This window comes from Suricata suricatta, chromosome 9, assembly GCF_006229205.1.
Source record: "Suricata suricatta isolate VVHF042 chromosome 9, meerkat_22Aug2017_6uvM2_HiC, whole genome shotgun sequence".
NCBI classification, from domain to species: Eukaryota; Metazoa; Chordata; class Mammalia; order Carnivora; family Herpestidae; genus Suricata; species Suricata suricatta.
The window spans coordinates 7,441,674-7,468,279 of record NC_043708.1 but is presented as its reverse complement, the minus strand read 5'-3'; the positions used below and the strand labels follow the sequence as shown (position 1 = coordinate 7,468,279).

The 26,606-nt window shown below is 48.4% G+C and overlaps 1 protein-coding gene across 2 annotated transcripts in view; it reads left to right on the top strand.

Moving 5' to 3' along the window:
* Positions 1-25,967, top strand: part of AK7 (adenylate kinase 7) — a 67,603-nt gene extending 41,636 nt beyond the window's left edge. For both annotated transcript variants that reach the window (XM_029952413.1, XM_029952412.1), the window contains exons 11-18: positions 3,027-3,155; positions 4,266-4,407; positions 10,020-10,148; positions 10,528-10,596; positions 16,591-16,788; positions 20,148-20,368; positions 24,481-24,639; positions 25,231-25,967. In XM_029952413.1, coding sequence (XP_029808273.1) covers positions 3,027-3,155; positions 4,266-4,407; positions 10,020-10,148; positions 10,528-10,596; positions 16,591-16,788; positions 20,148-20,368; positions 24,481-24,639; positions 25,231-25,269 — 1,086 coding nt within the window. In that variant the 3' untranslated portion in view covers positions 25,270-25,967. The remainder of the gene's footprint in view (positions 1-3,026; positions 3,156-4,265; positions 4,408-10,019; positions 10,149-10,527; positions 10,597-16,590; positions 16,789-20,147; positions 20,369-24,480; positions 24,640-25,230) is intronic.
* Positions 25,968-26,606: the final 639 nt, after the last annotated feature.

The following is a 26,606-nucleotide window of genomic DNA, read 5'->3' as shown; positions in this document are numbered from 1 at the left end:
CACAAATTGAACACAATAGGAAGCTCCAGACTTATTGCCAGAGCACTGTCTATAAACGGAAAAATGGCAGGGGCTTCCTGGCTTGTCTGTTTCAGCCCTGGGTTACCCACGAGAGAGGGTAGGCGGGAAATGGGAGGAGAAAGCCAATCATCACTTTGATCTCTTCCTTTTGGCCAAGCGATTCACTGGTCATTTTAATCATCACAGGCAGATCTTCAAGGTAGATATTCTCTTTTTTTTAATGTTTATTTATTTTGGGGGAGAGAGAGAGAGAGAGAAATAGAAAGCATGAGCTGGGGAAGGGCAGAGAGAGAGAGGGAGACACAGAATCTAAAGCAGGTCCAGGATCTGAGCCATCAGCACAGAGCCCAATGCAGGGCTGGAACTCACAAACCTTGAGATCATGACCTGAGCCGAAGTCAGACGCTCAACCGACGGAGCCACCCAGGCATCTCACCCAGGTAGATATTCTTCTCTCCACTTGGAGATGAGAAAATTGAGGCTCAGAGAGTCTAAGCAAGTTCTTCAACATCACACAGCTAGTCAGAGATTCAAACTAGCTAGGACGCAAACTTAGCTAGAATGGCCTAACTGTAGCATCTCCACACCGGCCTCCCTGAGATCAGGTTATGGAGTCCTTGCCCAGATCCTTGGATTAATCCCAGGGAAGCATCCCAAAAGGTGAGAGTGGGTGAAAACGTGGGAGAGTGGGAGAGAACGTGTTGGAAAACGATTGGCTAGCACATGAGAAACAGGTGCCAGCATAACCTTGTTACCACGGAGCGTGGGAATGCTCCATGTAAGCCAAGAACGGCATCACTGTTGTATCCTGAGCCATATTCTCCTGAAGTTAAGAGGAAGTAGAAGATGTGACTCTTGGCCAAAGAAACAACAATCCCTTGAAGCATCTGAGATGCCCGGGGCAACTGTGCTTGGAGCCTGTCCCTAGGCACCAAGAACCCAGCTCAAGCCAGTGTTGTTCTCTGGGTCAAATGTAAAACAATGCAGTTAGAGTAGAGGTAGGACAAGACATCTTAAAGAGATCACACGGTTCCTGATTAGCAAGACTGGACAGAACAGGGCTGCAGGAACAAGCATATCTAAAACCTGAACCATCTACCCACCCCTGGGGGTGTTGGTCCGCATTACCACACAGCAGGGGAACCCACCAAGGGTAATGGAGACCGTGCCAGACAGTGACATCCCAAAAGATGGAGTCTTTTTTTAATGTTTATTTATTTTTGAGAGAGGGAGACAGACAGAGTGTGAGTGGGGGAGGGGCAGAGAGAGAGGGAGACACAGAATCTGAAGCAGGCTCCAGGCTCTGAGCTGTCAGCACAGAGTCCGATGCGGGGCTCGAACCCAGGAACTGTGAGATCATGACCTGAGCCAAAGTTGGAAGCTTAACTGACTGAGCCACCCAGGTGCCCCAAGGGAGTCTTAAGCCAAAGGCTCCCATGATTCCAGTCCCTTTAGCAAGGCAAAGTTGTCCCTGCTGTGGACACACGCCTCAAGCCATTGTGACCAGATGCGTAATTCTTCATGTTCAAACGACACTCCTCAACCACTCTCCATCCCTGTCTGCTCCGAAGGAGCACATGCACCAGACGTGTGTCCTTGGAGGTCTGAGTTCAGTGGCCTCCATACTTCTCATTATTAAGTGAATAAATTGCTGGTCTGGTTTCTCACCTGGATGAGGTGCACCTATTCCAGGAGACAGCTCCCATTGGCGGGGGGACTAAACGGTGCACGTTAACGTGCTCCGTTGACAGCTAGACCTCAGACCCACCCGGAGAGAGCAGCCCAGCCCATCCAGACTCAGCCTGAGTCGCTTCCTGGGACGCCTGCCCCCCACCCCGCCCACCATCTTGGTTGTCACCACTGTCCTGAAAGTGTCCCTCACCAGATGAGACCATTCACGTTCACCAGCCTCACCCAGCACCACTACAACGTCCCTGTTTATTTCCTTCACAGACCTGGTCTCCTTGTCCGTCAGGGGGAAGTGATAATAACCATAACCAACTGTGTGGCTGAAATCACAAACCCTCTGAGCACATGGACGCTCTGCCGCTGGGGGTCCTTCCCGTCAGCCCGAGTTTTGCTACTTATCTGCCTCACAGAGTATGAAGCTTCAGCAGCACGAATGTTGTTTGGACCATCTTGAAAGAGATGACTGCTACCGATATTTTTAATTCTGTTGGAAATAAACATTTACTCGCTGGTGATGAATGTCACACAGCCTCGTTAGCATTCAAGAAACTTTCAGCAGAAGGAATTGTGAGGCTTTTTTTTAAATGAGTATATTTTTAAAAACTAGAATAAATTAACTATGTTAAAAAGTAAAGTATACTTAGAGACCAGGCAATATTCATGAGGCAAAAAACTAAGCACTCACATGAGACGAAAAATTCTTTCTTTCTTGTCTTTGTTTAAAAAAAATTTTTTTTAAGTTTATTTATTTATTTTGAGAGAGAGAGACAGAGCTGGGAGAGTGAGAGAGGGAGAGAGAGAACCCCAAGCAGGTTCCTCATGGTCAGCGCAGAGCCTGTTGGGGGCTTGAGATCACGAGCCATGAGATCATGACCTGAACTGAAATCAAGAGGCAGACAGTTAACCGACTGAACTACCCAGGAGCCCCCACCTTTGTTGCCTTTAATGAGTAATATGTAGACAGTAATGCTCAAGTACTCTGTTCTTTAATAATTTTGAAGTGTTTCTGAGCACATGTTGAGCGCTGTGTCCCCCATGATGGTCATGTAGTAGTTGCTCACTAAGCACCTGCTGAATGAATTAATGTCAATGGCCACGCCCATTGGGGAGCAGCGCTTTCAGGATGAAGTCCAGCCAGCAGTGGAGGAAGTGACTCTGGAGTCTTGGCAGAGGAGAATCAGCCTGCGAGATCCAGAAATGTAGAAAAAAAAAAAAAAGGCAACCCCTCCCCAATTAAAAAAAAAAAAAAAGAAAATGCTCTGTCTAGCCACAGATCACCCAGAGCTCACCGTATGATCCTTATTCTCCTTTTTCAGCCGATCAAGATTTGCATTCTCGGCCCCCCTGCCGTGGGAAAATCCAGCATCACCGAAGCCTTGTCGAAGCACTACAAACTACATCACATTAAAGTGAAGGATGTCATTTCCGAAGCCATAGCCAAACTGGTAGCGTTTCTAACGACTTCACGGGGAATACTTGTCTCTTAAAAATGCTTTTCTCCGTCTTGTGATAAGGAAGCCACTAATCCTACGTGGCATCCTACAAAGAGATTTGTTATTTTAATTGGATCTTGCTGTTGGCCACCCTCTGTGAGGGGAAAGCGTCTTTCATGAGAACGTCTTTGGGCTATTTTTTTTTTTTTGATGTATGTTTTGATGATCAGACTATTTATTTATTAACTGCTCTTTAAAAAGACTAATTTCTCAGAGCAGTTTTTTCATGCTTATTTATTTGGAGAGAGAGAGAAAGAGCGTAAGTAGGGGAGACAGAGAGAGAGAGAGAGAGAGAGAGAGGGAGGGAGAATCCTAAGCAGGCTCTATGCTCAGCACAGGACGCTTGATCCCACAACCCTGGCATCATGACCTGAGCCGAAGTCAAGAGTCAGACGCGCAACCAACTGAGCCACCCAGGTGCTCCTTAGATTTCCCAGAGAGCCCCTCCCCCTTACACGGAAAGCCTCTTCCTCCCCGTTATCCACACTGCCACCAGAGTATTACATTAGTTACAGCTGATGAACCTGCACCAACACCTCGTTACACACCAACGTCCACTGTTGACTTTAGGGTTTGCTCGGTGTTGCACACCCCATAGGTTTGAACAAATGTATAATGACACACATTTACCAGGCCCTAAAAGTCCTCTGCTCTGCCTGTTTATCCCACCTTCCCTGGCACTCCCCCCCCCAACCGACTACTCTGCATCATGTTATTGGAAATGGTTGATGCTATGACATACTTCCTCAAACGACTACGAAAAGTCTTAATCTCGATGAGATGTGTTTCCTGGAAGTAAGACACAACGTGACACGCAGGGAAGTGTGGAATCTTAAGCAGTTCTGGCGTTAACGCAGAGATGGATTCTTCTCCTAAAATAGACGAAACACCTCGAGCTCTCCCCCGTCTCTGTAGACACCGCTTCCTGACGACCTGCACGATGACAGCGGCTGAGCGTACACACTGTTTGGACTCCAGCCTTTTCTGGGATCACGTGCGGATGACTTGCGCAGCAGGTCCGTGCAGGGCGTCCTCCAACTTGAACATCCCTGTGCTCTGCAGGAGGCGATTGTCACGCCTAAGGAGGAAGGGCAGGAAGAGAAAGAAGGGGAAGAGGAGGAGGAGGAGGAGGAGGAGGAGGAGAACGTGGAGGAGGCCCAGGAGCTCTTGGACGGCATCAAGGAAAACATGGAGCAGAACGCAGGTAGGGCGCGGGGCGCGGCCACACGACTCTCAACAGGGTTTGGTTTTCGTTATAAAAGACGTGCCTGCTCGCTGTTGAAAGTGGAGGACGGAAACCGCGACAACAAAGAGTTTCATTCGTAATCTTACCCCCCCACACACAAAGGAGGGAAAAATCACCATTAACATTAAAAAAATTTTTTTTTATGTTTATTTAGTTTTCAGAGAGGGAGACAGGATGTGAATAGGGGAGAGGCAGAGAGAGGGGGAGACACAGAATCTGAAGCAGCTCCAGGCTCTGAGCTGTCAGTCAGCACAGAGCCTGGCGCGGGGTTTGAACTCACAGGTAATGAAACCATGACCTGAGCAAAAGTCTGACGCTCTACTGACTGAGCCACCCAGGTACCCCCAAAATCACCATTAGCATTTTGGTGACTCTCTGATCACAAGATGGGAAAGAACTACTTAAAATGATGACAATGATGATAGATCAAATGGATAGTCATACATATTTTATAAGCATCAAAAATCATTAATTAAAAGGCAAAGGACAGGGATTCCTGGCCAGTTGATTCAGAAAAGCATGCAACTCTTGATCTCGGGGTCGTGAGTCTGAGGCCCATGTTGGGTGTAGAGATTACTTAAATAAATAAAACTTTAAAAAATAAATAACTAAAAGGCAAAGGACAGGGGCACCTGGGTGGCTCAGTTCGTTGAGCATCCAACTTTGGCTCAGGTTGTGATCTCGGGTTCATGGGTTCAAGCCCTGAGCAGGGCTTTGCACTGACAGTGTGGAGCCTGCTTCGGATTCTCTGTCTCCTTCTCTTTCTGCCCCTCCCCTGCTCACATTCTGTCTCTCTCCCTCTCTCCAAAATAAACATTTTTTAAAAAGCAAAGGACAAACAAGGAAAGTATATTTGCCACTAATAAGATAAAGACTTAATATCCTTAATATATAAAATGCTCAGGCAAACTAATAAGAAAATCATGAACTCCTTAAGAGAAAAACAATGAACGAATAGTGTGGAGTCATAATTCATGCAGGACGAAATACAAATAAGTGGAAAACGACCCTTGCTCACTTGGTAACCTTACGCAGTTTGCTGAACAAGCCAATTAGGGTAAGGTGTCGCTTTGAACTCAAATTCTAGACTCATTCTTTCCTCCCGCCTGACCAGAGTTTCGGGCTGGTTCCATTGCAACTCCTAGATAATAAATAAGTAGACTTTGTGTGTTTTCATGCTTTAAGAAGTCCATTCTGATCAAATAACTGGGTTTTGATGCAGACATCTCCAAGGGTTGGCTATTTGGCAGAAAAGCAACCTGTATCAGTTACCTGGAAACTAGAACCATTTCATTTTTACACATAGATGGTTGCCATCCTCCATCAGACTGGCTTTACTGGCACCATTTATGGACCAGTCCAATTTGTGACCATTGGATGCTCATCCAACAGAGTGTCTCCCATCCCCGCCCTCCCAAGCACATGTGGCTTCTTTCCTCTTACCTCCTGCTCTCATCTTGCTGGTGGCTCTTTCTGGTCCCCTGGGCTGCGCAGGTGGGAGGCAGGGAAGGACAGAGGTGCAAGCTGGCCCCCGGTGACAGACGGCTCCTTCCTGGTGTTGCCCGTCCCAGACCCTCTGGCTGAGTCCCACCCACTGCATTCCTTGGGGCACCTCTCCTGACTGGTCTCCCCACCTCTGGTCTTCTGGCACCCGCTGCCCCTGCAGGGAGTCCTCTCCCCAGCCACCCACCTCCAAAGATTCTAGTCCATCCACACCTTCTTCTGAAGTCAGAGCCCCCCCACCACCTCCTCTTCCCCCGGGACACTAAAGTCTGTTCATTTAAGGTGTGGAGAACATGGTCGTATATACACACCCTGGACACCCACGTGGAGCGGATAGCTGACTGTCTGTGCCTTGGCTTCTGCTTCGGTGCCAGCCAGGCCAGGAGGAAATGGAATTGAGAGTCCCAGCGCTGTCCCCTGTCCTGGAGGAAGAGGAAGGGGCACAGAGAGCCGCCCAGTTCAACACTGAGATAAAACACTGCCTCTGCCTTGCCGGGGAGGTGCTTGGGGGTCAATGTGCTGATTGTAGAGAGACCGCCCGGCATCCTGGTGCCCACCACTTGGGACAGAGGAAACGACCCAAGTAAGACACGCCGTTGTGAGGACACCCGCAGAAGGAAATCTGGCAAGGCCACATTGGAGGGCGGAGGGCTGGAGGTTAAGGGACCTATAAGTGTACATGGCATGTGTCCCCTGCCAGCCTGGGGCGTGAGGCCGGAGCAGGGCGCCAGGAGCGGTGAGCAATGCCACCCCAGGAGGGGAGGTGGGATTCAGGCTAACAGGATGAGACAGACACTAGACAATACGAATTGGATGGAGGCTCATGAATTGGTCTTCTCAAGAACTCAAAGTGTGCAACAGGATGGCGTTCTTTTCATGCCCAGGAAGGCCACGCCCAGCAAGAATTTGGGGGTGGAGCTGAAAACAGTCACCGCACTGCTCAAGGACCTGTGCTTGGCACCAGACTTGGTTCTTCCCCCAGATGGCAAGAGAGGCCAACCTGGTCAGTAGCCTCTGTCTAGAGGGGCAGCTGGAAGGGAGTCACCCACTCAACTTCCTACAAGACTGGGATAGCTCATTCAATCCCCTTTAACCTTAGGAAGATTTTTTTTTTATGTTTTACTTATTTTTGAGAGAGAGAGAGAGAGCACAGGTTGGGGAGGGGCAGAGAGAGAGAGGGAGACACAGAATCTGAAACATGCTGCAGGCTCTGAGCGGTCAGCACAGGGCTCGAACTCACAGACCACGGCATCATGAGCTGAGCCAAAGTCGGACTCTTAACCGACTGAGCCACCTGGGCGCCCTGGTATTTTTTTTTTCTTCCTCAGGTGTGTCCCCGAATCCTTCCTATTCATATTTACCTGGCACTAGGACATGGACCTTGATTCTGTTTGGACAAAACAAGGCCTTTGAGCTCATCGCACGGGCCGACATAGGAATCTCACAGGGCGAGCAAGGACACAGGGGCTAGCTCACTCTTCTCTCCCGTGGCCTCATCTGTTATTATGTGACCCTGACGATCCCAGCGAGGCGAATCTCACAGCCCTGCAGCGGGGCACCTCTGTGTCCTGGTAATTCCACTCCCGTTGGCCCCTGATAGTCAGCCAAAGTAGGGGATGGTTAGACCAGAAGGCACTGGCTACAAATTCTTAGTGCTCGCTTTGGGGATTTCAAAAGCCCTATGGGATTACTGAATCTAGTTGGTGAGATTCCAGGTGATTATTGGACTAGTCTTTCAACTTTTCTGTGAGTTTGAAAATAAAAATTGGGGGTGGGGTGGGAAGGATGTATGTAAATGTATCAGCTTCCTAGTGTCTATCCTGTGTGTGGATTTTTTTTAATGTTTATTTATTTTTGAAAAAGAGAAAGAGAGGGAGCACGAGCCAGGGAAGGTCAGAGAGAGAGGGAGACAGAGGCTCTGAAGAGGTCTCTGTACCGACAGCAAAGAACCCCATGTGGGACTCGAACGCACGAACCGTTGTGACCTGAGCCAAAGTCAGATGCTTAACCGACGAAGCCACCCCTGCGCCCCTGCATGGATTATTTTAAAACTTTGGATGCAGCTATCTATCTGTTTTTGGACTGTGTTTTAGTAATTATGAATGTGGATTAATACTAGCATTTTAAATATTACGTGACTGTAAAAGATAGACTTAAAATTAAAAACAAAAAAAAGAAGCAGGTGGTGTTTTAAAGGCTGTCCAGTAGGCAGCGGTCATTCATGTCCGAGCAGAAGGGATGATCCTCTTCCAAGGAGCTCCATGCTGCCAAGGCCGTGGGTGTATCTCTAGGAAGTGACAGTTCTCTAGAGAGAGCCACTTGGCCTTGGCCCTTTGTGTACTCACTTTCCCTAATGATCGGAAACTGCAGACTGATCACCCGGGTTCTGAGACAAACAGAAATGAATGGCGAGCTCGCTGCCTGAAATAGACCCAGGTGTGCGCGGAGGGGACTGCGGCTCGGTCTCTCAGTGTGCCTCCGCCTGAGCTGCGAAGGAACATCAGAAATAGTCCGTTCAGTTCACGCTCCTCTTTGAATTTTGCTGAGCCCCTCGACATGATTTTATTTGGCTTTATTTCTTTGCACTAGTGTGAACCTTACTGGGAAATAATGTCAACTCATTTCGAGGAATTTCATTATGCAAAATAACGCCTTTGATTTTCTCTTTTCATCCTTCCTTCCTTCCTTCCTTCCTTCCTTCCTTCCTTCCTTCCTTCCTCCCTTCGGTCTCAGCCCTGACACTGAAATTTCTGGATGACACAATTAGTTTTGAATCAGTTACTGCCTAATGAGTCATGTGGCAACAAAAAGTATAAGAAAGACAGGGTGTTTCGATTACATCATTTCATTGTCATTAATACAGTGCTTAAAAGAGACCAAAACCTATTTTCTGTTGTAGACCCACTGATAAACTAAAAGTGTGGTAGGACCCTAGAAAGAGCTTTGGAGATCGGTGGCTCAAACTTGCCGAACTCCCATTACTGCAATGCATACATTAAGCAATAGAAGGTCAGGGCCGTGTCTCAGAAAAGGTAGCTGTCCTATAAATACAGTAGAATAATAAAGTGACATTGCGGTAGAGCTGCGTCAAATTGTCCTTTAACTGTTGGACAGCTAAGCCACGCAATTGCAGGAACCCAGCATCTGAGACTTGAGAAGGACTTGTTCAGTGGGGCCAAGGTCAGGAATGCCTATTGGAGAGACAGGAATGGGGTGGGGGGAGGCGCGTTCTTTCCTGCAGATTCAAAGGGAATAGTGACTCAGAGAGTGAGATCAAGCTTGATTTTTATTTTTTAATTTATTTGTTTAAGTCATCTCTATGCCCAATATGGGGCTCGAACTCACAACCCCAACATCAAGAGTTGTGTGCTCTACGAACTGAGCCAGCCAGGCGCCCAAGCTTGAGGTTTGTTCCGAGGCAGCAAATATTTACAGATCACCTACTATTAGTAAGTTGTGTGGTAGCAGCACCTGTGGGTACCATCTCACTTAAAGCTCACAACGGAAACTTTTATTACGGTGTATCAGGGCTACCAGGCTGGGCATAATATCCAAACAGAATGGAGGACGCCCTGCTGGGAGGTGGGGAGTGCACTGTCACTGCAGAAGGACATTTGGGAAGTGCAGACACCTGCCTTCACTTCTGTTCTTGACCGCAGACCAGCTCACGGGTTCTCCCGTTTGATTGTGCGGTGAACTTCATGTGTCATGTTCAAAGTACAGAACCACATGTTTTTAACTGTAAGGGAACTATGACTACACAACAAATTTTTAAGTTTATTTATTTATCTTGAGAGAGAGAGAGAGAGAGAGAGAGAGAGAGAGAGAGTACAAGCCGGGGAGGGACAGAGAGAGAGGAAGGGAGAGAGAGAGAGACACGCAGGCTCCAAGCCTGATGCTTGAACTCCGAACCATGAGATCATGACCTGAGCTGAAATCAGAAGTTCGTTGCTTAACTGACTGAGCCAGCCAGGCGTCCCCTACACAACAGTTTGTGAGATGACTTTGGAATGTAACCCCCATGTAGAATGTGACTCCCCTAGTAATGTATATATTTTTTTAACCAGGCCGACTAGAAGATCAATACTTAATTAGATTTGTCAAAGAAAAGTTGAAATCTATGCCTTGCAGGAACCAAGGTTATATTTTGGATGGATTCCCAAAGACTTATGATCAAGCTAAAGACCTATTCAATCGTAAGTTTGAACATTCCCTTTAACTTTTTTTTTAAAAACCTTTTCTTTCTTTCCTTATGTAAACTCTGCTCCCAGCGTGAGGCTCAAACTCACGACCCTGAGATCAAGAGCCGGTGCTGCAGACTGAGCCAGCCAGTGCCCTTCCTTTATTTTGAGGGTTTATATTCAGATAAGTTGCAGCATATCATAATAATAGTCACTTAGTTAAAATTTAAAATTCAGACAATGTCTAAAACACATGCTTTTCTATTTATGGTTAGTTTCTATTTATGGTTAGTTTAACTAGTGACTTCTAGTTAAAATATATTTAATGTTTTTGCCAAGCTGTCCATAGTAATAATACATGATAAGCACAACAATGTGTATTTTGTTTTATTAGAAGAAGAAGAGGAGGAAGAAGAAGACGTCAGAGGCAAAATATTTCCCTTTGATAAATTAATCATACCTGGTAAGTTGTTTATTTATTTACTTGTTTATTTATTATTTTAAAGAAATTTTTAATGTTTATTTTTGAGAGAGAGAGAGACAGAGACAGAGATAGAGACAGAGCATAAGCAGGGGAGGGGCAGAGAGAGAGGGAGACAGAATCTGAAGCAGGCTCCAGGCTCTGAGCTGTCAGCATAGAGCCTGATGTGGGGCTCAAATTCATGAACCCCAAGATTATGACCTGAGTGGAAGTCAGATGCTCAACCTAATGAGCCACCCAGGCGTCCCCTGCTAAGTTTAAAATAATCCTCGAAGGTCATATTTAAAGGAATGCCATTCAGGATCTCTTTTGTACCCAAACTATCTTTTTGATGTTAATAAGCTGATCTCTCTAGGTCTCTCTCTCTCTCTCCTTTTTTTTTTTTAAGGTAAAATGATATACTTAAACTCTCAAACTAGAGAATGTTTGGGGGGGGCAGACATCAGGAGTATCAAGTTCTAATGGGGCACCTGGCTGGCTCAGTCCGTTGAGCGTCTGACTCGATTTAGGTTGAGGTCATGATCCCAAGGTCTTGGGATCAAGCCCCTCATTGGGCTCTGCAATTAACATGGAGCCTGCCTGGGATTCTCTCTCTCCCTCTCCCCTATGCCCTCTCCCCCACTTGTGCTCTCTCTTTTTCTCTTTCTCAAATGAAACAAAAGGGAATTTCAAGTTCTGAAATGGAAAGAAGTCCCTCTGAGCAGTTCCCTCTGGGAACAAAGCACAGGGTCCTTGACCCTGACTTCTGGGTCGGTCGGTAGGACCAGCAGGGACTGGACCCTTCCTACCAACCGGGGGCTCCTGTCATTCCCAAATCCAGAACTGAGCCCCGGCGGGTGCACAGCTTTCAGATTCACTGTTCACATGTTGACACAGAAGTTTCACAACGTACTCTTGGAAACAAAACATAAAAAACTTCCACGAAAAAAGATTTGCCGAGTACCCAGCCGGCCTTTCTCGTGACCTGGCCCTGAACTTTCAAACTTTTCATTTCTAATCCATTTGCATGTCATCCTAGGAAATAACTTCCAGTCATGTGGTAAACAGCTCTTATCAGCAACCGGACCGGAGGCTGGAACTCGAGGGGCCCTGCGCATGTTGGCCAAAGTCCCCCTGGAAGTCAGCTCGTGGCCCTGGTCCTCTTGGTCCAGGCCCGGCTTGCGTGCGACAAAGCTTCTGGAAGCACTCAGGCCACCAGAACACAGCCATCCTCGGGGATGGAGGTTCACCGTTCGCCCAAGGGCCCTGACCGCTGGGGCAGAGACGGTCCAGGCCAAAGGGTGGTCGTCCCGGCTTTTCCTTTCATGTGTGCGGGGGCGGGGGGCTCAGAAAAAGTTAAAAAGCAAAATGGGTGAAATAACCAGTCTGTCTGGTTTATGAGAGTTCATCACTCTGGGCAGTATTCATTCTGCAAACCCTGTCATCAAGCCTCAGGCTCTCGCTGGGGCAGCACAGGACAGGAGCCCGTGGGACCCTGGCCCGGTCCTGCCGGGCCCGAACGACCCCCGAGTGTCCCTGATCCAGGAGCTAAAGCCCAGAGACTCACCCTAGACCACATCCGTGGTCAGTGGAATGGCTTAAATTCAAACTCTGTTTTCTCACCCCCTGCCTTCAAAACACAGATTTAATGAAACCCCTCCAGGAAATGCAGTCACAGGCATGAAACAGTGAGAGATTCATTTTTTTCAAGCTACTCTTTTTTTATTAAGTGTTTTTATTTTTTTATGTTAAATTTCTTTTTTAATGTTTACTTGTTTTTGAGAGACAGAGCATGAGCAGGGGAGGGACAGAGAGAGAGGGACACAGAATCCGAAGCAGGCCCAGGCTCCCAGCTGTCAGCACAGAGCCCGACACGGGGCTCAAACTCACCAACTGTGAGATCATGACCTGAGCTGAAGTTGGACACTCAACCGACTGAGCCACCCAGGCGCCCCCAGCGGAAGATTCTTAACTGTGCTCCACTGCGCTGCCTGCTCTCCGCTGGACGGAGTCCAAACGTGTCAAATGTGTAATCTATCTGGGATGTTTAGTCTGTTCTTAGTAAACTGTCTTTCTGGAAATTGTGTCATTTGTTCCCTGGAGGATTTAAAAAAAATTTTTTTTTCTGTTTTTTATTTATTTTTGAGAGACAGAGAGAGACAGCGTGAGCAGGAGAGGGTCAGAGAGAGAGCTAGACACAGAATCCGAAGCAGGCTCCAGGCTCTGAGCTGTCAGCACAGAGCCCGACGCAGGGCTCGAACCCACGAACCGCGAGATCATGACCTGAGCCGAAGCTGGACACTTAACCGACTGAGCCCCTCAGACGCGCCCCCCCTCCCGCCGGGGGGGATTTTAATGCAGGAAGGTGGCTGCGTGAGGACTTGAGAGGTTAATGCCATCGAAAGAAAAGTACCCGGAGCAGGGGTGTGCCTCGCCGTGCTGGGTCGCGTGGGGAAGCATCAGGCAGGAAGGAGCGAGGGGGAAGTCTAGGCTGCAGCCTCAACTGGGGTTTCCATGGGCAAGGGGAGACAGGGTCAAGCAAACAGCTCTTTTTTAGAGCATTGGCTAGTTTGAGCCAATTCCAATGGATTCCGCTCCCTAGTGGCCTTGTATGCGGCTGTGGGATGAAATATGGGCTTGGTGTGTGAGTTATAAGAAGGCGGCGGTCATGTATATGCATATGGCGGCAGGCTTCCAAGTAGGTGGTTGACCATCTTTAGGGATTAGCCAGCCCTGAAGGCAGCTGTCTCTCTCCAGGTCTGTAAGGTCCCCCTGTGATCAGATGCCGGAAATAATGAAACATGATGAAGGCAAGTCTCCATGCCTGATTTGGGTGATAAAACATTCCAATTGTCGTGATCCAGTCAGACGTGGTATTCTCTCTCCTTGGTAAATCATTGCCTTATACAATGGCTGCTGGCAGATCTTTCCCGATCTCCTCGTTGAAGGAGACACATTTAAAGTTGGACCTGCTGGAGGTGCCTGGGTGGCTCAGTCGGTTAAGCGTCTGACTTCGGCTTAGGTCCTCATCTTACCGCTTGTGAGATCGGGCTCCGTGCTGACAGCTCAGAGCCTGGAGCCTGCTTCGGATTCTGTGTCCCTCTCTCTGCCCCTCCCCCACTCGCACTCTGTGTGTCTCTCTCTCAAAAATAAATAAACATTAAAAAAAAACAAAGTTGTACCTACTGGACGAAATTGGAAAAGTTTTTTATCTTATTTTTCTCAAGTTTATTTTGAGAGAGAAAGCATAAGTTGGAGAGGGGCAGAGAGAGGAGGACAGAGGGATTTCCAAGCAGGTTGACAGCAGGGAGCCTGACGTGGGGCTTGAACTCATAAACCACAAGATTATGACCTGAGCCGAGATCAAGTCAGATCTTGATCAGCTGACCCACCCTGGTGCCCTTGGAAATTTTTTTTTAAATGCAGGTTTTCACATGACTCCAGATAGCCAAACACAGTGATCTCACTGTTAGTACAATCTTGAGCAAGCGGAAATCTATGACTTGTTATCCACAGTTAGCCAGTAGGAGTGCAGTAGATGTTCTGAATAGTTATCTTGAGATACTGCAAAATCCTGACGTTCTACCTGACTCATAATAGGAGAAAGGACCTTTTTGAAAAATTTTTTACGTTTGTTTATTATTGAAACAGAAACAGAGCATGAGTGGGGAGGGGCAGAGAGAGGGAGACACAGAATCTGAAGCAGGCTCCAGGTTCTGAGCTGTCAGCACAGAGCCCGACGCGGGGCTTGAACCCACGAACCATGAGATCATGACCTGAGCCGAAGCCGGAGGCTTAACTGACTGAGCCCCCCGGGCGCCCCAAGAGAAAGGACTTTAAAAAATATCATCTGGGGGCACCTGGCTGGTGAAGTCAGTAGAGCATGTGACTCACAACCCTGGGGTCCTGAGTTCAAGCCCTACCTTGGGTGAAGAGTTTACTAAAACACAAAAAATCCTCTTGTGGGAAGTATACTTCATCACACCAATATTCTTTGAAAGTCTGAAGCCAAGTGTATCACTCACTGTTCATGGCATTTGATTAACTGGATTCTTCCTTTTCCTGATCACTGGGAAAAAAGATACAGCATCATATTTCAAAATTCTTAGATTACTAACAGAATTATTATCTTTTCATCTAGATGCCTAACATCATGGAGCTTAACAAGATTCAATCTCCAGTGAATTTATTGACTTAATTTTGATTTAAGTACTATACCAGCATTTGGAGGTCCCAACAGTCTCCTTTCCTTTTTCTCAAAATTTTTTAAGTTTATTTATTTATTTTGAGAGTGAAAGAGAGAGAGAGAGAGAGAGCACACGAGTGGCAGAGAGAGAGGGAGAGAGAGGATTCCCCAGCAGGATCCATCCTGATGGGGGGCTTGATCTCAGGATCATGACCTGAGCCAAAACCAAGAACCGGACACTTAACCGACTGAGCCACCCAGGTGCCCCCCTCTCCTTTTCAAAATATATCCACTCATCTAAATCAAATGATTAAAGATGAGCACCTAAACTAAATTAAAATGGGTCAGGATAGTGGCGGTATCAGACTGTGGTTATGAATTTACCTGATCTTATTCCGCAGGCTTCGTCTTCAGCGTGTATTTTCACTGTTACCGCACGAAGCAGACAATGTTCAACGGGTTCCCCTTGCCCCACTGCTCAGCGTTCTTACCCTTCTCTCGCTCAAGAAAGCGTATTAGAATGCGGTCAGGTGAAAATGACATTGTTATGTGTCAAACCAATACAATTAATCAATTAGTTAATTAATTTTTAAATGTCCCAATAAAACTTTAATTATGACATCAGGTGATGGGCCAGATTTGGCCCACAGGGCACCAATACAAATTTAGAATGAAAATTAAGCCATTTCCGTGCTTTGCCAGACTCTCATAGGGAGCACGCGGTTTGCAATACACCGGGCTAATGGTCTGGGCACCTGTGAGAGTAGTAACTCCCCTAGGAAGTCCATTTCACTGATAGGCATTTTATTCATTCATTCATTCACTCAACAGATACCTAATGAACTTACACTAGTAACTGGAGAAACAGCTGCTTTCATGGTTTAAAAGAAAATCACAGATGGGTGAAATGATCCCCATTGTTAATACAATCTGTGTGTCAAACATGACACGAGCAGTGTGTTATCGATCCTACGTGTCTCCTAGCCAGTGGCATCGAGAAAAGAGCTGGACTCTTGGGAAATTAAAATCCCAAAGCAGGGCGCCTGGGTGGCTCGGTCTGCTGAGGGTCTGACTCTTGATGTTGGCTCAGGTCATGACCTCGCCGTTCTTGGGTCCAAGCCCAGAGTCTAGCTCGACACTGACAGTGCAGAGTCTGCTTGGGATTCTCTCTCTCTGTCCCTCCCCTGCTCTCACTCTCTCTCTCAAAATAAATAAATACACTGTTTTTAAAAAGTAATAAAATTCCGAGGGGTGTCCACGTTTTTATTAATTTGCCAAACTGACCATCAATTCACACAGCTGCTGGCCTCTTTGGGAGCCCAGGAGGCCGTGCTGGGAAAGCGGCGGGGAGGGGCTGGGGGGGGGACTGGAAGGCTAATGATGTCACAGGGCTAGGAGAGATGCGCTAATTCCAATTTCCGCTGCTTTTTGTTGCTGACGTTGTTTTTATTCGACGATTAGATTTGCTGCTCTTCCCAATCAGATTTGCTATTATTTATTAGAGATTTTCTGTTTCCAATTTCTGCTGCTTTTATTAAAAGGAGAAGGAAGGAAGGAAAGAAGAAGAAAGGGGGGGAATGGGAAGATAACCGATCTCACCTAATACCAGCTGGTTGGGGCTCACGGCACGGGCCCTGGGAATGGCGGTGACTTGTATCTGTTTGTCCTCCATGAGAGGCCGCGAGAAGGCCGACCTGTCACGGGTCCAGGCTGGTCACCAGACCTCACAGGGAAGCGCCGGCTCAGGCACAGCGCCGGCCGCTTAGCCCCTCTGTCCCTGGGTTAACTGGGGCCTCCCTCTCTCTCCCCAGAACTCGTCTGCGTGCTGGACGCCTCCGATGAGTTCCTCAAGGAGCGGGTGATGAACCTTCCAGAGAGCGTGGTGGCCGGGACCCACTACAGCCAGGACCGCTTCCTCCGGGCCCTCGGCAACTACCGGGAACTCAACACGGAGGACGAGTCTGTTCTCAACTACTTCGACGAGATCGAAATCCACCCAATACACATCGGTATGCCGTGGACTTGGGACGAACGGGAGTGCAGAGAACCAGCGCCAAGGGTCAGGACCCCTGGGCCACGCCGGGGCACGCCCGTCACAGGGCCGCGGAGGACGGGGAAGCATGGCTGTGTCCCTGGGCCAGGAAGTCACGGGGTGAACAGGGCGACCTTCCTGGAGAGTCTTTGTCCGTGTGGGTTTCATCAGGGTCTAAGAAAACATATGGCTATATTATGAAATCGAGTTCCAAACTGGCACTTTTTAAAATTAAAAAGCATTTTTAATGTTTTTATTTATTTTTTTATTTTGAGAGAGAGAGCATGTGCGAGCAGGGAAAGTGCAGAGAGAGAGAGCGAGAGAGAGAATCCCAAGCAAGCTCTGTGTGGTCACTGAAGGCGGCTCAGCTAGTTAAGCGTCTGACTCTTGGTCTCGGCTCAGGTCATGATCCCACATCCGTAAATTCGAGCCCCGTGTCGGGCTCTGTGCTCCCAGTGGGGAGCCTGCTTGGGATTCTCTCTCTCCCTCTCTCTCTGTCCCCCTGCCCCCATTCACGCAGCACACACTCTGTCTCTCTCTCAAAATAAATAAGTGCACATGCAGAGGACACTCTGCTGCAGGCCGCTCTGGCCATTCTCTTCCTGGGCTAGCATGTTGTCCCCGTAGCACTGCAGGGCGCGGGCGTCCCCCACGGAGCCCTTGCTGTCCTGCTTGCCCCCTGCCCCCCAGCGGCTCAGAAAGCGACTTGTTCTTCAATGTGCTCCTCTTTGTTTCCAGTGAACTCTTCGCCCAGGACTTAGCACCCAGCAGGCAGGCGGTAGCTAGGACCTGCTGTCTGCCTCACCGCCATCATCCTTGTTTCTGGCCCCAAGTCCCTGCTGTCGTAGGTGTTTCTCTGCCCTTGGCTTGCTGCCCCCCTGACCTGTCTTTCTGGTTTCCTGGGTCTTGATGTATCTTTTCCCCCCAGGTTTGGTGAGAACTCCCCTAGCCTGGTGGAAGCGTGGTGGCCAGGCTGACCCCTGGGTCCATCTCCCAGGGTCTCACTTCACCCCCAGGAGCCAGAGGGGACAGCAGGGGGACCCTGCAGCACGGGGAGGGATAGAGCTAAGGCACGATGTCGGCATGAGGCAGGCGGGCTGCTTAGTAGGTCTGGCTCTGCTTCTGTTGACTCACCTGTGAAACAGGAAGCTGACCCGTGGCTAGCAGAGTTGTCCCAGGCGGAGAGATAAGAGATGGGAAGTGTCTGGTGCACCCGCCAGTTCACCAAGCGGTGACTAACTCTGTTACTACCACCAGTACGAAGGCATAAAAATAATACGCTATTAAGCAATAAAAAGGACGGCACGACTAATCAACCTGAAAAATCCGGTTTGCACCCGCGAAGGGACTGGGTTTTGTCCTCGCCTGGACATGTCCGCCTGTACCGGACACACGTGTTACATGTCAAAGCCCAGGATTTGAACCTACCCATGTGGAAAACCGCTTACCCGGTTTGGCTGGAGACCTAGGAAAGATTGGCGGGCACAGTTCACAGAAACAGTGATGGTTACCTTTTCGGTAACGCTCAAAAAGTTATTTACGGAAAACTCTGGAGAGCCCGGGGAGGGGAGAAATGTTGAGAAAGACAGAAATGAGTGGGAGGGACGGCCGCGTGGCCGCTGCATTCCCGTCTCCTGTGCCCGCACATTTGGCCTCACCCCCACCCTGCCGCGCAGGAGGTGACGTAAAAGCAAAGGGAGGAATGGATCTTAGGGATGGGCGTGGGGGAGGGTGTCCAGGTCAGGAATGCAGACCGGCCTCAGAAGGATCCAGAAGAGGGCTGGCACCTTCTGCCTCTCTCTGCACCTCTGCTCTCCTCTCCTCCCTTGGAGTCTCTTCTCTATGGCTCTTTGGACCAGAGTGTCTCCGTCCTCACCCCGCCCCCCACGTGGTGAGCCGTGGCCGCCCCACAGCCGGGAGTGTCCACGTGACACTGGGAGCTAGTGTTCCAGGGGCGCGTGGACCCTCAGGGGGTTAAGCATCCGACTCGATTTCGACTCAGTTTATGATTTCACGGTTAGTGGGGTTGAGCCCTGAGCCAGGCTCTGCACTGACAGCATGGAGCTTGCTTGGGATTCTTTCTCTCCCTCTCTGCCCCTCCCCTGCCCCCAAATAAATAAACACTTTAAAAAAAGTGTTTCAGAGCACTTTCAAGTGCATCAAGTTGCAATTACTCTATTAGAGAAATCCAGGAGAAACTCTCTTTTTAGAAAATGTTTATTTATTTTTGAGAGGGAGGAGCGGCAGAGAGGGGGGACAGAGAATCTGAAGCAGGCTCTGTACTGACCGCACAGGGTCCGACACAGGGCTCGAACTCACAAACTGTGAGATCATGACCTGAACTGAAGTCGGATGCGTAACCGACTGAGCCCCCCCAGGCGCCCCAGGGAGAAATACTTTTAAGTGTCAGAGCCCTGGCAACGAGTGGAATACGAGTCTGGTTTTTATTTTGGTTTTGATTTTTGTTTCTTTTGGGGGCTTGCTGCCACACCACCAACTCATACATCCAGTTCTTCCCCTCCCCCCATGCGGAAGCAGGGGCGCCTCTAGTCTGGGTCAAGGTCGTGCTGCATTAACAGAGAGAGGGGGGCACAGCTGTGGGCGTGCCTGGGGACAGGGTGAGAGGAAGGTCCTTACCCCCAGGAAGGCCTGGAGCCCCTCAGGACCAAAATCGTCCACCGCACGCCCCTCTATGCACGTACCTTGCAAGCCAACCTGAGAGACTGGCGTAGAATTTCCTCTCCGGGGACTTTGTGGAGAAACCCATTGTCACCAACCAGCTGCTTTTTTTGTTTTTGGTCTTGACATTAACATTAGTAAGCTATTCCGGAATTTGTACCTTTCCCTATTCAACAGGCTAACTGAAGCGGTTGGTTTTTCTTATGAATTGAAAACGTACCCCAGAATCATGGATTCTCAGACTCGGAAAGCAAAGGAGACGCAGAGAGGCCTGCCTGGTTTCCAAGAATGGGGGCCCCCTTCTGTAGGAACCCCCAGAAGTATCCCAGTCTCTGCCGGGATGCGCCCAGGGAAGGGGGACTCTCGGGGGAGGAAGGCCATTCCCCCCCACCGCCCCACCTCAAAATCAAGGCTGTCAGGACTCAGAGTGAGCCCCGACTTCCTCCCGGTGACTCCCAGCCACCACGCTGATGTTTACCAGTGAGACAGGGAATTCCGACGCTGCGGCCACCGGAAAAGCCCAGCGGGGCCGTGCGCATCCCTCCCCGTGGAACACGCAGCGTGACAACGAATTTTCCCGAACACTCTCCGATCATGTTGCAGGCAGGCCGGGCGGGGAAGTCTGCGCTGACCTCCTTCCTCTCTCCCGGTGTTTAGATGTCGGAAAACTCGAGGACCCGCAGAACAGACTTGCGATCAAGCAGCTCATCAAAGAGATCGGGGAGCCTCGAAATTACGGTTTAACAGCCGAAGAAAAGGCGGAAGAGGAGCGGAAGGCGGCCGAGGAAAGGCTGGCCAGGGAGGCCGCGGAGGAAGCGGAACGTGAGCACCAGGAAGCCATGGAGATGGCGGAGAAGATGGCGCGCTGGGAGGAGTGGGTGAGTGTGCGCGAGTGTGTGCGGGTGTGCGTTAGTGTGCACAGGTGAGTGTGTGTGTTGTGTGAGAGCAAGAGGGTGAGTGTTGGGAGTGTGTGTGTGCCTGAGTGAGGGTGGTTGACTGTGAGACCGTACATGAGTGTGAGTGGGTGTGAGTGTGAGTGAGGGTATGTGTGAGTGCACAAGTGTGCGAGTGTGTGTGTGTGTGAATGAGTGTGAGAGCAAGACTGAGGGTTGGTAAGTGCATGAGTATGAGTGTGGGTGAGTGTGAGTCTGAGGGTGGAGGCGGCAAGCCATTAGGCCAGCTCCATTTCCCATCCTGTGCCTAGAGCATTTCCATGGAAATACACCTTTGGTTTTGTTTTTGATTTTTTTGGTTTTTGTGTGTTTTGTCATATGACAATTTTTAAATTTTTTTAAGCATTTATTTATTTTTGAGAGAACAAAGAGAGACAGAGTGCGAGCAAGGGAGGGACAGAGAGAGAGGGGGAGATACAGAACCTGAAGCAGGCTCCAGGCTCTGAGCGGTCAGCACAGAGCCCAACGTGGGGCTCGAACCCACGAACCGCGCGATCATGACCTGCGCCGAGGTCGGATGCTAAACCACCTGAGTCCCCCAGGCGCCCTGTGTCATACAACCATTTTCTCAAAGGTGCCCAGGGTGTTTTGTTTGGCATAAATAATAACCGTAATAAAAACTAGCCATCGCCGGTAGTATTGATAATACAGGTCCCTGACAATGTGCCATATCGTGCTACATGCCAACCTTGGGATTTCATTTGATTTTCCTCCATTTACCCATGTAACCCGGGTGGTCAGCCTCATTCACTGTCCTGATTCCCCAAATCACGGAGTCTTATCTATTCAGCTCCCTAACATTGCTCTCAGATCCGCCCACAGCACCTCACTTCCCATCAGGATCAGAGTTCCTGGCCAGAATGACGGTGCCTCCAGGCTGGCTGCTCCCCTGTGCGCCTGTCCATCTCCAGCCTGGTTCCCCTGCCGCCCCCAGCAGTTCTTCTAACACCCACATCCGCACGGGCACTTCCTGTTTAAACTCTTACACACTCCCTTCGACCATTAGACCCAAGTCCAAACTCCTTACAGTGGCCCTCAAGGTTCTTAGTGATTTGGCTGCTTCTGATATTTCCCGATGTATTTAAGCAACGCATCATCCGGGTGTCTGGGTGGCTCAGTCAGTTGAGCATCCGACTACAGTTCGCAGTTCGTGAGTTTGAGCCCCACAACCTACTTGCTGCTGTGGCCTGTCAGCACAGAGCCTGCTTCAGATCTGCTGTCCCCCCCTCTCTGCGTCTCCCCACTTGCCCTCTCCCCCCAAATAAATAAATATTAAAAAAAATAATGCATCATCTGAGTAACTAACTTCCTCCCTTGGCTTTGAGTCTTTCCTAAAAGTCTTTCCAACGAGGCCTTTCCTGGATCCCATATTTAAAATTTCAACCCCCTGGGGCACCTGGGTGGCTCAGTCGGTCAGGTGTCTGACTTTGGCTCAGGTCCTGATCTCACGGGTTCGTGAGTTGGAGCGCCACGTGGTCGCGCTCTGTGCTGACAGCTCAGAACCTGGAGCCTGCTGCGGATTCTGTGTCTCCCTTTCTCTGCTCCTCCCTGGCTCATGCTCTGTCTCTCCATCTCTCTCTCTCAAAAATAAATATACATTAATAAAACAAAATAAAATGTCAGCCCCTACCACTCCCCACAACATGTCATATCCCCTTTCACACTTATGTTTTTAAAGATTTTATTTTTCAGTAATCTCTACTGGGGCTCAAACTCACTACCCGAAGATCAAGAGTCACATGCTCCAATGACTGAGGCAGCCAGGCACCCCCCACTTTATACTGCTTAAGTTCCCTCTTTGCACGTATTCTAATGGACTATATATTTTTTATTGTCTTTCCTGAATAGAATTTAAATTACACAAGGATAAGGATTTTTGTCTATATCTGTCGCTACTTTTTCCAATGTCAAGAACAGTGCTTAGCACGTAACGCTCAACAAATAGGAAGGGGGAGACGGAGGAAGGATGTCCTTATGGACACCTCTCTGAGTGCCTGATCATCTCCTTAGCATCAATTCCTAAATTTTGGTTCTTCAGACTATGCGTGATTTAATTTTTGATGCATATTTCTAAACTACCTTCCAGGAGGGGAAAGCAGGGCACATTTGTCCACCAGCGTGGCTTCCTACACCTCTGCCAACTCTGCTGTCTCAGTTGTGCTCAGAAATACCAATCTGAGAAACAAAATGCCATCTCATTGCTTTAATGTGCATTTCTGGGAACGGGGATTGAACCATAATTTCCTATGGTCATTGGCATTTATACCTCTTAAGCTACACGTCTTCTCTGCCCATGTTTGGCCAGTGTGTCCATTTCTTAGTCTTCTGCAACAACAGCTTCCGGTAAGGAAGCGGAATAGACACAGGAGTGGCCTTGGGAGATGACGCTCTCTCGGCTGTGTGCTGGGGAGTCCAAATTCCGCTCCTTCTCCTGGTAGGTGTGTGGTTCTGCGAGAGGTACTCTGTGCCTCAGCGTCTTCGTCTGTTGGATGAAGATCATGTCAGTACCGGCCTCATACTGCCATTGGGGTGACGGAAGAGTCAGTTGATGCAGAAGTACACGGTCAATGCCTGGCAAGTTCCGGGCATCTCATGATAACCTACCTTTTTTTTGTTTAAGTTTATTTATTTTGAGAGAGGGAGAGCATGGGTGTGTGTGTGTGTGTGTGTGTGTGTGTGTGTGTGTGCGCGCGTGTGTGCGCGTGCATGTGCACCTGCGTGAATCAGGGAAGGGCAGAGAGAGGCAGAGACTCCCAAGCAGGCTCCACACTGTCTGCACAGAGCCTGACTCGGGGCTCGATCCCATGGACTGTGAGATCGTGGCCTGAGCCGAAATCAGGAGTCAGGCGCTTAACCAACTGAGCCAGTCAGGTGCCCCGTGATAGCCTAGCTTTTTATACCACATTGCAAATAGCTTTTCTCATTATTTATCTTTTGACAGCATGTATGATGTTTCTTCTGGACATAAAGAAGTTTTATGTTTATATGTAGTCAAATCCCTCAGTCTTTTTCCCATTTTGATTTCTGGATTTGCTGTCTTGCTGTGAAAAACTCTTTTTTTTTTTTTTAACAAATACAATCAGTTTGGACTCTTTATCTTGCAAGTGACAGAAAAGCAAACTGAAAATGGCTTAGGAAAAAAAAACTTAGGGGAAAAAAAAGAAATAAAAAAACTTATGTGTTTACCTAACAGAAAAGTTCGGGGGGTAAGGCTGGCTTCAGGCAAGGCTTGACAGAGTGGCTCAGATGATGTCACCGAGAACCTGGGGGCCTGGTCTCCGCTCGCCTTCACATTGGCATCCTCCCTAGGCTCTGGGTGATGTGTTTATTCTTAATTAAGGTTTATAACCAAGAGGTGGGCTGGACTGATGGGCTTACGTCCCACCAAAGCCACCAGGCTAAGAAGGGACACTTCTCAAAGGAAATCTGGAATTACTATTCCCGAGGTGGGGGGGACTGTATGCTGAGCAAGGAATAACAGGGGTCCACCAGACGAGTACCTTCTGGACCTCCTTTTTTTTTTTTTACATTTATTTATTTTTGAGAGACAGAGACAGAGCACAAGTGGGGGAGGGGCAGAGAGAGAAGGAGACACAGAATCCAAAGCAGGTGTCAGGCTCTGAGCTGTCAGCACAGGGCCTGACGCGGGGCTCGAACTCGCAAACCGTGAGATCATGACCTGAGCCGCAGTCAGACGCTTCACCGACTGAGCCACCCCGGCGCCCCTAGACTTTCTGTTAGCACGCCTGTGAGTCTTTCCTTCATTCCTTCCTCCCTACCCTCCCACACTTCTCTGGGCATCTAGAAATTATCTTGATTTAAGAAGTGAGTTAAGGATCTCGTTTATTATTTTCTGGATTACTAAGCGGTGGTTGTAACCCCGTTGACATCATTCCCCTGCTGTTTGAAATGCCGTCTGTATCATCACGCGGTGAACACGGACAGCAGCATCTGCTCCTAAAGCATGCCGGATGAGCTGGGTGGACGTGTTCTCCCCTTTCTGTTTACCCCAACCCCCCTCCACGTTCTGCTTGTAGAATAAACGACTAGAGGAAGTGAAAAGAGAAGAAAGAGAGCTATTAGAGGCCCAATCGATTCCCCTGAGAAACTATTTAATGACGCACGTGATGCCAACGCTCATGCAGGGTCTGAATGAGTGTTGTAAAGTCCGACCGGATGATCCCGTTGACTTTCTGGTAAGAGACTTTTTTAATAAGTTTTTTTTTAAATGTTTACTTAAAAAATGTTTTAAATGTTTATTTAAAAAATTTTTTTAATGCTTATTTATTTTTGAAAGAGAATGAGAGACAGAGTGCAAGCTGGGGAGGAGCAGAGAGAGACACAGAATCTGAAGACAGGCTCCAGGCCCTGAGCAGTCAGCACAGAGCCCAAAGTGGGGCTCAAACACACGAACTGTGAGATCATGACCTGAGCCAATGTTGGGCGCTTAAGAGACTGAGCCATTCAGGCGCCCCCTTTTTTTTTTGAGAAAGAGAGAGAGCAAGGGAAGGGCAGAGAGAGATGGGGAGAGAGAATCCCAAGCAGGGCCCTCGCTGTCAGCACAGAGCCAGACACGGGGCTCCATCTCACTGACGGTGAGATCATGACCTGAGCTGAACTCAAGAGTCAGACACTTAACTGACTGAGCCCCCCAGGCGTCCCTACAGTAAGATTTCATTACTCATTTGAGAGTAAAGATTTATGTACTTTTATTTTTAAATTGTAGTCATTAGTAGTAATGTCTTCTAAATGGTTGACTTGTCTTTTTTTCTTTCTTTCTATTATAGGCAGAGTATCTGTTCAAGAACAATCCTGAACTGCAGTGAAACATTAACCATCCATGTGATACGCCTCCACGGAGTTAGTTTAACATTGTATTTGAAAATTTTGCTTTAAAAAATACGTTCTTAGTTTTGGGGAAATTCTTTGTTTTCCCCATAAGCAAACACTTTATTACGTAGAAGCATTATGAAAAGCTGGGTGGCGGTGGGTGACTTCATTAAAGAACTTTATCTGAAAGGTAAATTGATAAAGTCTGCTTCGCTCATGGGACAAATATTGACTTAACATTGCGTTCATAGTCAAGTCAAAGTGGTCGGCGCACTTGGATATGCGGTGATTTTTAGCATGAAGACGATCAGACTGTGCATTACTGGAACACAAGGGCTGATGACTTTATGCAATCGCTGTGGCCCCACGGCCGATGGTGTCAGAAAGACATGGAAACGGTTTATGCTTAGTCAGAAGTGGTTGGTTTCCACGAGGTTAAGTTCTGAGTCCAGGGTCAGGATTCTAAGCAATGAGTCAGAGAGAGACTGATAAACCTCTTGGTAGAAAAATTCCCGTAACAGGATGAATAATCCTAATATTTGTGATAATTAAAAGCTGCTGAATACTTTCAACAAACTTACAATATAGGCGGAGGCCAGCACGCCCTACGGTCTTTTCCAGCCCCAAACTCCCCAGTAATTTCCAGAAGTACACTGAATGAGAAAATTAAACTAATAAACCAGGTTTATTTTAATGGAGTATATTTCATCTCTTTGAATAACATAACTTGGGGGCACCTGGGTGCTTCAGTCGGTTGAGCATCTGACTTCAGCTCAGGTCATGATCTCGCGGTTCGTGAGTTCAAGTCCTGCATTTGGCTCTGTGCTGACAACTCAGAGGCTACTTCAGATCTTCTGTCCCCCTCTCTCTCTGCCCCTCCCCTGCTCATTTTCTCTCTCTCTTAATAAATAACTAACTAAATAAACAAACTTAAATATATATATATAATGGAATATGAATATAACTGCACTTTTTTGAGGTAAAATACACACAACATAAAATTTACCATTGTGACCATTAAATGTTTTTTGTTTATTGAGACGGAGAGAAACAGAGCATGAGTGGGGGAGGGGCAGAGAGAGAGGGAGACACAGAATCCGAAGCAGGCTCCAGGCTCCCAGCTATCAGCTGAGAGCCCATCTTGGGGCTCGAACCCACAAATGGTGAGATATGACTTGAGCTGAAGTTAGACACTTAACTGACTGAGCCACCCAGGCGCCCCGCATTGTGACCATTTTATAGTGTACAATTTGGGGGTGCCTGGGTGGCTCAGTTGGTTAAGAGTTCCACTCTTGATTTTGGCTCAGGTCATGATCTCACAGTTATGAGATCA